The sequence below is a fragment of the Mustela erminea genome, chromosome 7 (assembly GCF_009829155.1).
Source record: "Mustela erminea isolate mMusErm1 chromosome 7, mMusErm1.Pri, whole genome shotgun sequence".
NCBI lineage: Eukaryota > Metazoa > Chordata > Mammalia > Carnivora > Mustelidae > Mustela > Mustela erminea.
In genome coordinates, this window is record NC_045620.1 from 73,994,862 (window position 1) to 74,011,816 (window position 16,955).

Below are 16,955 nucleotides of genomic sequence, written 5' to 3' on the forward strand. Positions count from 1 at the left end.
AGGGTCCTGGGATCGAGGCCCGCATCGGGCTCTCTGCTCAGCAGGGAGCCTGCTTCCTCCTCTCTCTCTGCCTGCCTCTCTGCCTGCTTGTGATCTCTCTCTGTCAAATAAATAAATAAAATCTTTAAAAAAAAAAAAAAAAAAAAAGAGTCAGATGCTTGACCAAATGAGTGACAGAGGTGTCCCTAGATTTTTATTCTCTTAAAACTGAAACTGCCAATACGCCCATTCCTATTAGTCCTTTAGAAATTGGTAAGATAAGTAAAATATTATCACCTGCAATTTCATATATAAGAAAATTTTGGTTTACAAACATTACTTTCCCAACTGCAAAGAGACACCAGAACAAGAACATACCCAAGTGTTTGTTTCATTTGTAGGATAGGAAATCACCAATAGGGTACCAAAATGAGTAACACAGGTTAATGTTAAAGTTACTTTTAATAATTTACGCTTTAAAAAACTCATCAACGCATACATACTTTTTAAAGGGGGGGGAACATGATGCTTTCTCTAAATTAAATTTTGATTTGCTAGATCGTAAATTTTACCTCTAGTTGTTCATCCTCCAAAAGACTTATAACCAGCCACCTGATGTCTTTAACTGCATCTTCATTGTTTAGGAAAATAAAGAGGTTATAGAATACCATGGTCTGGAGGTAGGTCAGCACTGTATATCTAGCATGCCAAGAACTGCTTCTTGCTGTCTGTGAATGAGAAGAAGTAGAAACACTGGGAAGAGTGCTGCCAAGAGCAGGAGGTGACAGACAGAAATGACACACAAATCCTATCATCTTCTCGGACACCTCTACTTCACAGGCATGGTTAGAGCAAGCTCGTGTTACAGTTCCTTCTAAATAGAAGGTTGCACGAACAAGTTCAGGTACAGTTAGTTCTTCAGAATGGTTGGAAATAAAGGGTAAGGAACAGACAGACAAAAGTCAACCTCAGAGAAAATTATAATTCATACTCTGACTCCTCTAAGAGTTGCACACTATTTCCTTTTACTTCATAGCAGGTAGAGTAGTGGACTGAAAGCAATGACTGAGAACTGCTTAATTCCCCCATCACAGAAAAAACAAAGAAACTGGGTTGTTAAAACACATTTTTCAGTGACAATTCAACTTAAAAATCTGAAGACCATGGGAACAGGTTCACTTTTTATGTAACACATGTATGTCCTGGGTAAAGGCTAAGCATATGGTATACTAAAAATGCAGCCAGAAAATATATAATCACTTAGGTCTTTTTTCCTTCTTTCTTTTTTAAACCAGAGATTGGGAAACAGAGGTGAATAAAATAAAGGGGAAATGGTTAAAGAGAATGACTACCCCTCTTCCCTCATAAGCACTTTGCACCTAAGATGCTTCAATAATTAGCTCTTTGTGTATGTAGGGAATTTGGGGGGTTGAATGATCTCCCCAAGCTCACAGAAGTTGGTGGCAGAGGCAGATACAGAATCTAGGTCTGTTTCTTTGGTCAACAGATATCTTTTCTCAGACTAAAATAAAAGTCAAAATGAAAAATAAATTTCCAGTACTGTGTACACTACAGCTGACTTTGTGAAATTCTTAGGGCAATGAAATTCTAGCCAAAACACAAAAATATCCATTAGACACTCTTACCTGTTTTAGCACCTGAAGTACCAAAGGCACTTGATGAGGGTAAAGCAAGCCCTGAGACATTAGCGATAAACATAACTTTGCATCTCTTTTCAGTTCGTCATAGCTATTGTCATTTTCCACTGGGGCAATCTAGAGAACAATAAAAGAAAGCAAACACACAATTGAAACAACAGCCAGTAAGTACAAAGGCATCCTTACATAAAATAAATCACATTTTTACTTTTAACAACTTCTATGGGAATTTTCAGATATGTACAAAACTAGGGAAAGGACAAGGAGTCCCCATGAATCCATTACCACTTCTCCCAGCAAAATCCTCCCATTTCTTGCTCCCCATGTTTCCTCATCCCCTAATTAAATTATTTGAAGCAAATCCCAGATGCATCTCACCCATGATTATCTTATTACGTATCTCTAAAAGATAAAGTCTCTTACTTTAAAAACCTGGAATGACATCAGCCATAAAAATTCATTGTGGTTAAGATACAGAATATACAGTAGTGTTCAAACTTCCCCCATTACTTTGTAAACTGGTTGTTTGAAATCTGGTTGAACGTGGTGATCTCACACTGCATTTGGTTCATGTGGCTTTTAAGTGTAAAAGGTTCTGTGAAAGATGTATTTAAAAAAAAAATCTCTAAACTCTCCCTACCCTTTTTAAATTCCTTGCCCTTTAAAAAAAAAAAAATAATAAAAAAAAGGAGAGGGGGAGGGCCTGGCTACTTGGTTTTGTAGTGTCCTCTACGGTGGCCTTCCTTCTCTGACTGCACCCCTGTGGCAGCATTCATTGGCTCCAATATGTCCTGTAACTTAGCAATAGATCTAGAGCCTTGATTTTATTGAAGTCTAATTCTTTGAGCACAACGTAAGTGGTGTGTACTTCCTTCACGTATGGTCAATTTTTTCTTTCTGTGATGAACCACTACAAAAAAAGGTTTGCAAAACGGTGACACTGATTTCTTATTACATGGAACAGTTCATACAGAAAAGCCTTCTATCCCTCAGAGGGTTTCCTTCCTCTGATAGTGATTTCCTTCCTATCCTCCAAAAGTAAACAATGAATTATTAAAACAATGGTCATTATGAGCTAATGAATTTGAACAAACTTAATGGTTTTAGTCTTACTGGTGCTCGAAATGGCTCCTGATTTCTTTAACACAACTGTTGCATTCTTGGTTTCTGGTAGGACAATATGAATTGGGTTTACCCTGTACATTTCTTGGTCCTAACCTGAAATCAACTTTTTCTCCATGGAGCCCTGGTTCTTCTAGGAGGAAATGATACCTTTCTAGAAACCGTCATCTGGGCACTACGAGCACTGATCACTATTAAGCTGATTACTGGTTATGGGTTTTTTGTGGCCAGAGCTAGGAAATAAGCCTATTTTTAAAAAAGATTTTATTTATTTATTTGATAGACAGAGATCACAAGTAGGCAGAGAGAGAGGGGGAGGCAGGCTCCCTGCTGAGCAGAGAGTCCGATGTGGGGCTCGATCCCAGGACCCCAGGATCATGACCTGAGCTGAAGGTAGAGGCTTTAACCCACTGAGCCACCCAGGCGCCCCTAAGCCTATTTTCTAAAGAAAAGCAGATCATGAGATCATACTGGTATTTTCAAATTTAGGATTACTGAGATTTTACTAAACAGCTGGATTTTTAAAAAAGATTTAGAGAGAACACACATGTATGCATAAGTAGGGGTAAGGGCAGAGGGCAGACTCTTCAAGCAGCCTCCCAAGATGAATTCGGAGCCCGGCACTGGCGATCCTACAACCCCACCAGCCATTACCCGAGCTGAAATCAAGCGGATCAACCGACTGAGCCACCCAGGCACCCCAAAAGCTGGATTTTTATATCCTATCACTCATGCTACAAATTTTGGTTCCTAATGTTACAAAAGGAATAGGGCCAAAATGAAGTTACTTGCCCCCAACACTGCAAACTAAGACTTAACTGTAGTTTCAGTCATTATGGTTCTGAAAGAATGCGACTCCAACCAGTTAATTAGGAATTAACTGATTAGTAATAGTAAAGTATACCACATGGTAGACTCCTGCCTTGTCTGAAATAATCTTTTGTTTGGCCTTTCTTGTCCCACCCCATTTCTGCCTTTAAAGACCTTCCATTTGGGGAGGCACCTGGGTGGCTCAGTTAAGTGTCTGCCTCTGGCTCAGGTTGTGATCCCAGGGTTCTGGAATTGAGCCCTGTATTGGGCTCCCTGCTCAGTGGGGAAGTCTGCTTCTCCTTCTCCCTCTGCCCCTCCTCGCCCTGCTAATGCTCTCCCCCCACCCCCACTATATTTATATACACCTTCCATTTGGTACGGATCCCTGGAGTCCTTTCCATTTTTTACATGGTACTGCCTGATTCATGAATCACTGAACAAAGCCAGTAAGATCTTCAAATTTACTCTGATGAATTTTGGTTTTTTAACACTACTAACAATTATCATTTATTTGCTCTTTATTATTATATAATAGACATAATAACTTTATTCCAATATTATGGGATGCAGTCCCCATAGGCACGTGTGATTTTCTGTTTTAAAAAGTCAGTGCTTCAGGGGCGCCTGGGTGGCTCAGTGGGTTAAGTCACTGCCTTTGGCTCGGGTCATGATCTCAGGCTCCTGGGATCGAGTCCCGCATCGGGCTCTCTGCTCAGCAGGGACCCTGCTTCCCTTCCTCTCTACCTGCCTCTCTGCCTACTTGTGACCTGTCAAATAAATAAATAAAACCTTAAAAAAAAAAAAAAGTCAGTGCTTCATATATTCATCTTTACAACCAGAAGGTGAAGTTCATTTGTTTCATTTTGCTTTTTTTTTAAAGGCAGAGGTGCCTGGCTGGTTTAGTTGGTGGAGAATGCCATTCTTGATCTCAGGATCATGAGTTCGAGCCCATACTGGGTGTAAAGTTTATAAATACTTTAAAAAGTATGTTGGGGGGGGTCTTCATTTAATTTTGTTTTATGATCATAAAAAGTATTTTTAGGGCTCTAAAGACAAATTGGTAAAATAAAGTATGCTCAGCCTTCTTTGTCCCCAGCCCTTAATAAGTAAGTGTCCTCTAAAAGTCCTTTTTAAAAAAAGATTATTTATTTATTTATTTGACAGACAGAGATCACAAGTAGGCAGAGAGGCAGGCAGAGAGAGAGAGGAGGAAGCAGGCTCCCTGCGGAGCAGAGAGCCCGATGCGGGGCTCAATCCCAGGACCCTGAGATCACAACCCGAGCCGAAGGCAGAGGCTTTAATCCACTGAGCCACCCAGGCGCCCCCCTTTTTTTAAAATTTTAAAAGATTTTATTTATTTGACAGAGAGAGATCACAAGTTGGCAGAGAAGCAGGCAGAGAAGGCAGGGGAAGCAGGCTCCCCGCTGAGCAGAGAGCCTGATGCAGGGCTCAATCCCAGGACCCCGAGACTACAACCCGAGCCAAAGGCAGAGGCTCAACCCACGGAGCTATCCAGGCGCCCCTCCTCTAAAACAGTCTAAATATATTTTCTTGTTTCTTTTTTAAAGTATAGTTTTAATATGGGGTCCCTGTGTGGCTCAGTAGGTTAAGCATCCAACTTTTGTTCAGCTCAGGTTGATCTCAGGGTTGTGAATTCAAGCCCTGTGTTGGACTCCATGCTGGGAACAGAGCCTATTGAAAAACAAGCAACAGTGCCCTTGCCCCCAACCAAAGTTATAGTTTTAATATGGAAAGACATTATTTTTCTCTTATAACACTAAGGATTGTATCAACGAAGGTGAAATATTCAAAGCTTAGTATTACCAAATTTCTTTGCATACCCATAACCAATGGGAACTTAACTTTCCGTTGACTTTTTTTTTTTTTTAAACCATGCCTTTACTTTAACTATCCTTGTTTATCAAACATTAGCTAGGCTCCTCTGAGCCTTCTTTCCATCCTAAAGTATCCTTGTTTACCAAACATTAATTAGCCAGGCTCCTCTGAACCCTCTTTTCATCCAGACCTACTAAGTCCAATTTTATCAAGAATCCTGACATCTGAGAGAATGTCTCTCACCTCTGTATCTGATCCAATTCCTCACCTCCACTTTTCATACGTGATCAACATGGAATGCTTTTGGAAGAGTCCTGTCAAGTCAGTTTACCAAGAATCCCCTATACTTGATATCTCTCCTATTAGTCATTTTACTTCGTACTAACACCTCCACACCATTCCGCTCATTGGCTAAATATCCCCAGCTGTCTTTGCTGTATTCAGTCTTGACACCTATCCAATAGTTCCAAACGAAGTCTTCCTCACAACTGACATGTGTGAGAATAATTTTTTCTTTAGCAACTAAACCTCTAAGCTCAATAAACTAATTCACTGTGATTATCTGTGCAAGTTTGATGGAAATAATATATCTTAGCAGACTTACTGAAACAAGTATATGAGATTTCATCTCAAATCAATGGAGAAAAAATACTTCACAATATCACTTAAAAATAAAGAAAATTATAAAAATAGAACTCCTTTATAACACAGTAGAAAACTTGCAAAATACAGATAGCTAGCAAAAAATTACAAATAGCCAATGTATAAGGAGATATCCTCACTAAAGAAATACAATAATTTTTGTTTTATATTTTTATTTACTTATTTATCTATCATAAGGAAATGGCAAGCCCAGTGTGGGGCTTGAATTTACAACTCTGAGATTAAGGGTTGCATGCTCTACTGAGTGAGCCAGCTAAGCATCACAAGAAGTATAATAATCTTTAAAAAAAATTTATTTAACAATCAAAGATTTAAGAAATGTCAGGGTTAATGGGAAAGAGATAACCTAAGACAGGCTCTTTGGAGGGCAGTATCCACTGAATTACAAATGCAAGCAGGTCTTTTACATGGTAATTTTATATACAGTATTTGCCCTACAAATATATGCATAGTTGCAAAAGACTATTAGTTTTTTTTTTTTTAAAGATTTTATTTATTTATTTGACAGACGAGATCACAAGTAGGCAGAGAGGCAGGCAGAGAGAGAGGAGGAAGCAGGCTCCTTGTTGAGCAGAGAGCCTGATGCGGGGCTCGATCCCAGGACCCTGGGATCATGACCTGAGCTGAAGGCAGAGGCTTTAAACCACTGAGCCACCCAGGTGCCCCAAGACTATTAGTTTTTAACAGCCCAAATCTGGGAATAATCAGTGATTACCCATAGAAAACGGACTGAATAAATGATAATACAATGTAGTCACTAAAGAGGGAGAGGCAGTTATGTGAGAAGATGGTCATTATCAGATTCTAAAAAAAAAATCAGGGGTGCCTGGGTGGCTCAGTGGGTTAAGCCTTGCCTTCGGCTCAGGTCATGATTCCAGGGTCCTGGGATTGAGCCCCGCATTGGGCCCTCTGTTCAGCGGGAAGCCTGCTTCCCCTTCTCTCTCTGTCTGCCTCTCTGCATACTTGTGATCTCTGTCAAATAAATGAATGAATAATCTTTAAAAAAAATTAAAAAAAAAATCAATTTGTAGAATGAAACATTTCTTGATTTTTTATACAACCCGACATCTACACTAATGCAGCATATGGCACAGATGCACTCAGAAAGATATAAAAAAAGAGACACACCAAAGAAATTGAAGATAAAAATTATTACAAATACTGAATAGCCCAAATCTCCAGGCAATGTACATGGAATCGTTTTGTCATTTAATTCACCCATAATAAAAATGAGGTGATTTCGAGTTGGCTAGTTGAACTCTAGTATAAAAAAATAAGATATTCAGGGCACCTGGGTGGCTCAGTGGGTTAAAGCCTCTGCCTCCGGCTCAGGTCATGATCCCAGGGTGCTGGGATCGAGCCCCGCAACAAGCCCCGCATCGGGCTCTCTGCTCAGCAAGGAGCCTGCTTCCCCATCTGTCTCTCTCTGCCTGCCTCTCTGCCTACTTGTGATCTCTGTCATATAATAAATAAAATCTTAAAAAAAAAAAAAGAAAGAAAGAAAGAAAGAAAGAAAGAAAGAAAAGAAGATATTCATTTGCAGGCAGGCCTACCATTACCACCAGGAAAATTTAAGGTGATTCACTCACCTGTTGAATCAGCAGTCTTTCTTCCTACCATTCATGAAAAAAATGTGTTTTATGAATGAAATTAGGGCATAATGTTCTCATGTTAAGAAGAGGTTAAAATGTTCTACTAAAACCAGCAAAATCCTGAAATCCAATAGGTAAACTTCACTGTATGGAACAGCGTGTTCCAAAGCAGCAAATTAACCATTATTAATTACTAGCACAGGACAACAATTTGTTTGCGCTAGACTACTTTTATATGTCAGTAAAATCAAAATCTCTTAGATATTTTTAAGTAAAATCAAAATCTCTTAGATATTTTTAAGTTTTTATTGATTTGGTTAAGTGATCTCTACACCCCATAACCCTGAGATCAAGAGTTGCACTTCTAACTGAGCCAGCCCGGTGCCCCAAAATCAAGGAGATATTTTACTTTGCAGTGATTTTATCTATTAACAATATTACTGTTTGTGGAACGAAAACCTTTTCTGTTACAAAGCAAAGCTTCTAAGTTTGGAAAAGTACTTTCTTTAGTTCATCTCAAGGAATAACATCGGTATTTCTTGATCAGCAATTACTCTGTAGTCTAGTTTATCTGAATCTTACCAACTCACTTAAACTTTTTAATTTTCAACTTTTAATATTTTCTCAAAAGCATTACTTTTCTTCCCAGATACAACTTTTTTTTTTTTAAAGATTTTATTTATTTATTTGACAGAGATCACAAGTAGGCAGAGAGGCAGGTGGTGGGGGTGGGGAAGCAGGCTCCCTGCTGAGCAAAGAGCCCGATGCGGGGCTCGATCCCAAGACCATGGGATCATGACCTGAGCTGAAGGCAGAGGCTTTAACCCACTGAGCCCCACAGATACAGATACAACTTTTAAAAGAATACATGTGTACACTGTCATAATGTTCCAACTACCACAGTAGTTACAGAAAAATTAAGATTCAGACAACCTTAGAGTATGGGAATGTTCAACTGGCATTAAGGAGGGTACATTATAGTCTCTTCATAAAAAGACAAGCTGTAATCCATCTATATGACATTCTTGAAATGACAATTATAGAGATGGAGAATAATCAGTGGTTGCCAGAGGATAGTGGTGCTGAGGGAGAGGAGGAAGGTTGACTATCATGGGGTAACACAAAGTAATTTTGGTGATAATGGGAGTACTTCTGTTTCATAATTGTGTTGGTGGTTGTAGGAATCTTTTGTGTGATAGAATGACATAGAATAATATACATGTTGTACTGATTTTAATTTTCTGGTTTTGAAAATATAACTACTAAAGAAAAATAAATGAAGGGTACATGAGACTGCTCTGTAGTACCTTACAACTCCTGTGAAGCCTTTCTAATTCAAAATAAAAAGTTTGGGGGGGCGTCTGAGTGGCTCAGTGGGTTAAAGCCTCTGCCTCTGGTCATGATCCCATGATCCCAGGTGGAATTGAGCCCCACACTGGGTTCTCTGCTCAGCGGGGAGCCTGCTTCCTCCTCTCTCTCTGCCTGCCTCTCTGCCTACTTGTGATCTCTGTCAAATAAATAAATAAAAAATCTTAAAAAAAAAAAAAGTTTGGGGAAAAAAGTCTATGCCAACAAAATCTAGAGGCTTTCTTCAGGTACTGCCTATTCTTATCTTTTGCTTTCTGGCCATACCACAGAGGAGACGGACATAGTGATTTGGGTTTTCCTTAAGAACTGAAGTAATAAGGGTGTTTTAATGTCTGTTTGTAGCACTTCCTTGCCAATATCCATCCCTCGTGCTGGAAACAGACATTTTGATTAACTTTTGGAAAATCATTCTTTTCTGTCATTCTGGTGGGTCCGTCAACGGAGGGATCATATTGTTGAGCCAAAGTGTATTTCTGGACATCTGAAATCTTAAAGAGAGAAATGCAAGGTACCTTGCTGAGGCTATTTAGCTTCTGTTATCTGTGTCCCTAGGCAGCGAACTGCCTAGATACTTCTACGTAATCTAATTAATTTCCTCTTTCCACTGTCGCAGACATTTAGTTTTCAGTGCTTGCAATTAAATATCCTTAATACTGTGATATAAAAAAAGGAGATCTTAGTCTTTCTTTTGCTTTGTTTTCACATAAATTTATTAATATTGGTACATCACAGTTAAGATTTAACTGACATTAAACTGTGTTAACCTGTACAAAATGCTGCTCTGTGTTAATCTGAACAAAAATTTAGTTAGCAAAAGAACACTCTACAGGGTTGTCCTCTCCTCTAATATATTTTTTTTAAGATGTCATTTCTTTATTTATCTGACAGTGAGAGAGGGAACAGAAGCAGGGGGAATGGGAGAGGGAGAAGCAGGCTTCCCGCTGAGCAGGGAGCCTCATGCAGGGCTCGATCCCACATGATCTGAGCCAAAGGCAGATGCTTAATGACCAAGCCACCCAGGTGTCCCTGCTTCCTCTAATTATTAAGAAGAGTAGTTTTTCTGCAGAAATCCTATCAATGGTATGTAATTCTGTACCAGCTGTAACAACATCTGTAAGTTTTTCTCTGAGTCTGACATATACAAACTACTATTCCACAGTAGTAACTTCTGATGAGCACTCAGGGAAGTTTGAAACTTAAAATACAACACGTCCTTTTTTCCTCCTCCCTGATCATTGGCATCTGAACTCTTTACTATTCCAAATTAAAATGCAGTTAAAGACTAGTAACAAAAGCAATATGCAATAATTATAATATATATAAATATTTTATACCATGCTATCTGCTTTACAGACATTATCTCACTTCATCCTTGCAAAAACTTGGTGAGGGACTCTTCGACTAGAAAAGGCAAATAAACTGCAACTTTCACTTTGATATAGATGTCAAGGTGGGTTTTTTTTTTGAATTGATATAAAACTGCTTTTTATGTGATAGGATATAATAACTTCATTTAGAATTTATGAAGCACCTCAAGTGTCAGAAACATATTTCTGATCTCATCTCCAACTATTTCTGAGTGCGTTCCACAGTTTAATAAGCAACAACTAGGGGCGCCTGGGTGGCTCAGTGGGTTAAGCATCTGCCTTCGACTCAGGTCATGATCTCAGGGTCCTGGGATCAAGCCCCCTATCGGGCTCTCTGCTCATCATGGAGCCTGCTTCCTCCTCTCTCTGACTGCCTCTCTGCCTACTTGTGATCTCTGTCTGTCAAATAAATAAATAAAATCTTAAAAAAAAAAAAAGCAATAACTTGCTTTTAGACTCCTTTCTTTATTCTTACTCTACACAGCTGACTGCCTGGAAAGTAACTTTAATCTGTGCTATGGTGTCTTTGTACCTCACACTCCATTCACCATGATGACCTAAAGCAGATTCTCAAACTCACTATCTGTAGATCCAGGTGAAATGTTAGGCAATGTGAAATGTCAGAAGCAATTCACACAATACAGCTTTCTAATGATTAAAGTTTTTATAAATTTCAAGTGGATTCAACACCTCTTTCTATCAACCTCACTCTCATATACCTGCTTTCTGTTTTGTTTTTTTTTTTTTAAGATTTTATTTACTTATTTGACAGAGATCGCAGGTAGGCAGAGAGGCAGGCAGAGAGAGAGGAGGAAGCAGACTCCCCGCTGAGCAGAGAGCCCGATAGGGGGCTTGATCCCAGGACCCTGAGATCATGACCTGAGTTGAAGGCAGAGGCTTAACCCACTGAGCCACCCAGGTGTCCCTGTTTTGTTTTTTTTTTTCCTTAAGATTTTATTTATTTATTTGTTAGAGAGAGAAAGAGAGAGCGCGAGCACGGGCAGACAGAGTAGTAGACAGAGGCAGAGAGAGAAGCAGGCTCTCCGCCAAGAAAGGAGCCCGATGTGGGACTCGATCCCAGGATGCTGGGATCATGATCTGAGCCGAAGGCAGCCGCCTAACCGACTGAGCCACCCAGGCGTCCCTCCCTGATTTTTTTAAAAGATTTTATTTTTGGGATGTCTGGGTGGCTCAGTTGGTTGGGCGGCTGCCTTTGGCTCAGGTCATGAGCCCAGTGTTCTGGGATCGAATCCCTCATGTTGGGCTACTTGCTCGGCGGGGAGCCTGCTTCTCCCTCTGCCTCTGCCTCTGCTTGCCACTCTGTCTGCCTGTGCTCTCTCTCTCTTTCTCTATCTCACAAATAAATAAATAAAATCTTAAAAAAAAAAAAAAAGATTTTATTTTTAGGTAATCTCTAACTCACTCAAAAGAAAAGAAAAAATTAGGGGTGCCTGGCTGGCTTAGTCAAAAGGGTGTGTGACTCTTGATCTTGGGGGCATGAGCATGAATGGAAGAAGGGGATAAAACTCCAACTATACCAACACTCATTTCACACCACCCATTTATGGACATATGAGATCATGTTCCGTATCGACTGCATATGTGACAGTGGAAAAGTTTAAGCACCACTGCCCTAAAGACAAACCCTATCTGCCCCAAGGACCTACAAGTAACAAGGATCTATGTACACTAATAACTACCGCCTACTCTTATATCCTGAAAGATCCCAGAGGTACTGATGGGTATCAGGCCCTACCTAGCATTTCTAAAAGTATTTTAGTGGTGGATCCTTTGAATATTACCAGTAATCTTTTTTTTTTTTTGAGAGAGAGAGCATGTGTGTGTGAAAAGCGGACACCCCTTCCCACTATGGGATCACGACCTGAGCCAAAGGTAAACGAGATCACAAGTAGGCAGAGAAGCAGGCAGAGAGAGAGAGGAGGAAGCAGGCTCCCTGCTCAGCAGAGAGCCTGATGCGGGGCTAGATCCCAGGACCCTGAGATCATGACCTGGGCTGAAGGCAGAGGCTTTAACCCACTGAGCCACCCAGGCGCCCCTCTTTTTGAGATTTCTTTAAGACATAGTATACTGTGGCAAATCCAAAGTTTAGGAGACGATTTGCTGGGACACAGGACCAAGGATGTTCCTCCCAAAATGATACCTGCACCGAACAGTAACTCTCAAGCAGCAGTGATGTTTGTGCCATTTGTTCCAAATGTGCCATAAGACCAGACCATTTTGCTAACCATAGCATGACTGCAAACTAGAACTGCGGCAACCAATATACTGATCTGTGACCTTAGTTTTATCAGCTTCATCACCTGCCTAGATGAGTAATTAGACTCATGTAGGCTACACCTTCCATCAAATCAAATCAGATGTCAGTGTCTTTGCAGGACTGACTGCCAGAAACAGGCTACTTCTACAGGTGTTTGTTAAAAGCAGTTACAGTCCCATTTGACACCATAAATACAAATATTGTATGTACAAATATAATTCAGCTTTAGATTTCACATATACTTAATAAAACAAATCAGAAATAGCTGTATTAAAAAAATGTCACTATGGCTTTATTTTTTTAGCTGTCAATATTTTCCTTAACTATGCTTGGAAACTGGTTATCAGTATAACAATACTTTGTCTCTAAACTTTTCATATATCTGTTAAGATACTAGCCTTACCTAATACTGAAAAGACTATTTCAACAAATATTAAACTGCTATCACCTCATGATTCTCCAATGACTATTCTCCTTAGCGAACCAACCAAGTCACACAGAGTCTGAAAAACTATCCACTATCAGGTGATAAATATAAATTCCCTGCGAAGGTCAGATGGGTATGCATTCTTTTTTTCTTTCCAGGTTTGCATTTAAATTCCAGTTAGCTGGGGTGCCTGGGTGACTCAGTCAGTAAGTGTCTGACTCCCTGCTCCACAGGAAACCTGCTTCTCCTTCTCCTACTTCACCTGCTTGTGTTCCCTCTCTTGCAGTCTTTCTGTCAAATAACTGAATAAAATCTTAAAACAAGTAAGTAAATTCCAGTTAGTTAACACAGGGAGGCGCATTCTTAGTTTCAGCCATAAACTTACCTTAAAAAACAACGGTAGAAGCTGAAGTTGCTCTGTGACCGCTGTAGAGAAGGATCTTCCTGCACTAGCCATCAGCCATTTCAATACTAATTGAAAATAAACAGGTGGAATCAGTTTTGCTATACAGTTAGAGCACAAAATAGAGTAATACTATAGTGCTAGTGTCAGAGAGCCATTATGATAGCTCTGCTAACTAACTCTTCAATGTTAAGAAAGAGATCATGATGTTACTTCATAGATTTGACACTAAATAGCATTATGACAGGAACCACAATAAAGGGCATCAACCAACTAGGGTACTGAAGTCACTCAAAAAAATGAATCAACAAATTAACAGCCTACTAAATATCAACACCAACTATGAATTAACCTTAGAAATCCTAATGTAGCAAAAATGATAACTAAATTAAGCTGTTTATACTTAGAATGCTTGAAAAAATTTTAAATTTCTAACAGGACACCCCCAGTAATCAAAACAATTTTGAAAAAGAACAAAGTCGGGGGACTCACAGTTCCTGATTTCAAAACTTACTACGAACTACAGTAATCCTAACAGTGTGGCACTGACATAAGAACAGACATACACACCAATGGCGTACACTGGAGTCCAGAAATAAGCCCTCACACATATGGCCAAGTAATTTTCAGAAGACTGCCAAGATTACTCAATGAAGAAATAAGCCTTTTTAACAAATGGTGCTGGGAAACTGGACATGCTCGAGCAAAAAAATGAAGATGACCCTTAACTTACATTATATATAAAAATTAACTTAGGGAATTAAAGATCTAAACTTGTGAACTCAAAGTGCGAAACTCTGGGATGCCTGGGTGGCTCAGTGGGTTAAGCCTCTGCCTTCCGTTCGGGTCATGATCTTAGGGTCCTCGGATCAGGCCCTGCATCGGGCTCTCTGCTCGGCAGGGAGCCTGCTTCCCCTCTCTCTCTGATTGCCTCTCTGTCTACTTGTGATCTCTCTGTCAAATAAATAAATAAATAAAAATCTTTTAAAAAAGAAATAAATAAAAGTTTAAAACTCTTAGAAAAAAACTTAAGGGAAAAATTTCATGACGCTGGATTTGGCAATAATTTCTTGGATATGACATGAAAAGCAAAGGCAACAAAAGAAAAAATAAATTCGATTTCATCAAAATTAAAAACTTTTGTGCATCAAAGATACTATCAAGACAGTGAAAAAGACAACTCACCAAATAAAATATTTGCACACCATTTATTAGACAAGGGGCTGATATCCAGAATACAAAAAGAACTGTAACTCAAAAACAACACTAAAACCTAACTCAAAAATTGGCAGGGATGTGAAGAGACAATTCTCGAAAGAAGATTAGGAAAAAAAAAAAAAAAGGCAAACATATGAAAAAATGTTTAACCACTAATCACACTAATCATTAGGGAAATGCAAATCAAAACCACAGATACCCTCTTCACACTCATTTGGATAGTTTTAAGTCATAAAAACAGAAAAAAAGGTATTGGCATGAGTATGAAAAAATGGCAACCTTCTTGTACTACTGGTGGGAAGGTAAAATGGGGCAGCTACTGAGGAAAATAGTTTGGTGGTTTTTAAAAAAAGTTAAATGTTGGGCGCCTGGGTGGCTCAGTGGGTTGGGCCACTGCCTTCGGCTCGGGTCATGATCTCAGGGTCCTGGGATCGAGTCCCGCATCGGGCTCTCTGCTCGGCAGGGAGCCTGCTTCCTCCTCTCTCTCTCTGCCTGCCTCTCTTCCTACCTGTGATCTCTCTCTGTCAAATAAATAAATAAAATCTTTAAAAAAAAAAATAATAAAAAATAAAAAAATAAAAAAGTTAAATGTAGAATTACCGCATGGTGCAGCAATTCTATTTCCAATAGCCCACAGAAGTGGAAACAGGGGACTCAAAACGTAACATCTACATCACTGCTCACAGCAGCTGAGAGGCAGAAACGACCTAAATGTCCATCAACAGATAAATGGATAAATACTGAAAACACAATGCAAAGTTAAAACGTCCAACTTAAAAGGACAAATGTATGATCCCACTTATACGAAATACTTAAAACTGGCAAATTCTGAAGCTAGGTAGAATGGTGGCTGCAGGGACAAGGGAAGTGTAGAACAAGGTTATTACAGATCTTCAGTATTGCAATTTGAAGAGTGCTGGAGATGTACGATGGTGACAGTTGTACAATGTGAATGTATTTAATGTCACCCAACTATAAACTCCGTATTATGTGCATGTTACCACAATAAAAAAACAGGAACAAAACATACCAAAGGATAATCTAAATAAATGTCTGTTTTTTTTGTTTTCCCCTGGTAATAAATGTCTGTTTTTAAGCAAGCTTCTATTAATTTTAGCCACTCACTAGTTTTTAAGAGTTTAATGCCCTGAGTTCGTTCATCTTCTTCACCAATTCCATTTTCTTCCATAACATGGTTCTGAATTTCTTCATCTACCTCCATAAGGGGTTTCAATCTCTCTAGAATTCGAGCAGTAAACTCAGGGACTCGTGGGGATGCTGTTGGCGCAGTGTTTGGCAAAGAAACATCAATCATAAATATGTAGGTCAGCACGCTGTAAAATGAAATACACATAGGCGTGAGAAGAGATGCCATGTTATCAATAAAACTAAGGTTCAAAAAGCAATGACCCAACCAAAGTAAATATTTGAACAATGACTCCTAGAGAGAGTCTCTTGGGCTGTGCCCGTAATTCGGAGACATTGAGAACTGGCCAAATGTGCACGTCTGGCTCGTGAGCTCACTGCTGTCCTGTTTTACATTAAAGCCTCATGGACTAGTGTCCCAAACACAATATAAAACAAAATTTGAAGACGAGGATTCACGAAATCCAATAGTAACATAACCAGTATGTACTACTAAATATTAAAATTTAATATAAAAGAACTGAAGAATTGTACCATACCACAGGGAAAAGAATACCTACCTCCCTATTCTTTCCCTGACATTTTTGTAAACCTGGGTGAGTTTGGGTTCCAAGTACTTCAGTAGTCTGTGCAACAGCTCAGGTACTCTCCACTCTTGCTGGGCAAGGCCACCTTGCAGTACATAGAGTCGACTAGAATGAAAGCACAGCAAAGTTAGAGCCCTTCCCTGCCTTTACATATGGCAGTGTAGACTAAGGGAGTCTGTATTCCACTTAAAGCTGCTACATTTTGAGCCCCGCATCAGGCTCTTTGCTCGGAAAGGAGAGACTGCTTCCCCCTTTCTCTCTGCCCACTTGTGATCTCTCTCTCTCTTTCTCTCTGTCAAATAAATAAATAAATAAAATCTTTTTTTTTTTTTTTTTTAAAGATTTTATTTATTTATTTGACAGAGAGAGAGATCACAAGTAGGGGGAGAGTCAGGCAGAGAGAGAGAGAGAGAAGCAGGCTCCCGCTGAGCAAAGAGCCCGATGCGGGGCTCGATCCCAGGACACTGAGATCATGACCTGAGCCGAAGGCAGCGGCTTAAT

General features: G+C 39.5%; 1 protein-coding gene across 2 annotated transcripts in view; it reads right to left on the bottom strand.

Annotated features, from left to right (window-relative positions):
- The window catches only part of PSME4 (proteasome activator subunit 4), a 112,416-nt gene that overhangs the window by 8,150 nt on the left and 87,311 nt on the right, over positions 1-16,955 (bottom strand). For both annotated transcript variants that reach the window (XM_032352115.1, XM_032352114.1), the window contains 5 exons: positions 16,428-16,559; positions 15,847-16,055; positions 13,486-13,571; positions 1,626-1,754; positions 552-707 (listed from right to left, as the gene is read on the bottom strand). In XM_032352115.1, the coding sequence (XP_032208006.1) occupies positions 552-707; positions 1,626-1,754; positions 13,486-13,571; positions 15,847-16,055; positions 16,428-16,559 (712 nt within the window). The remainder of the gene's footprint in view (positions 1-551; positions 708-1,625; positions 1,755-13,485; positions 13,572-15,846; positions 16,056-16,427; positions 16,560-16,955) is intronic.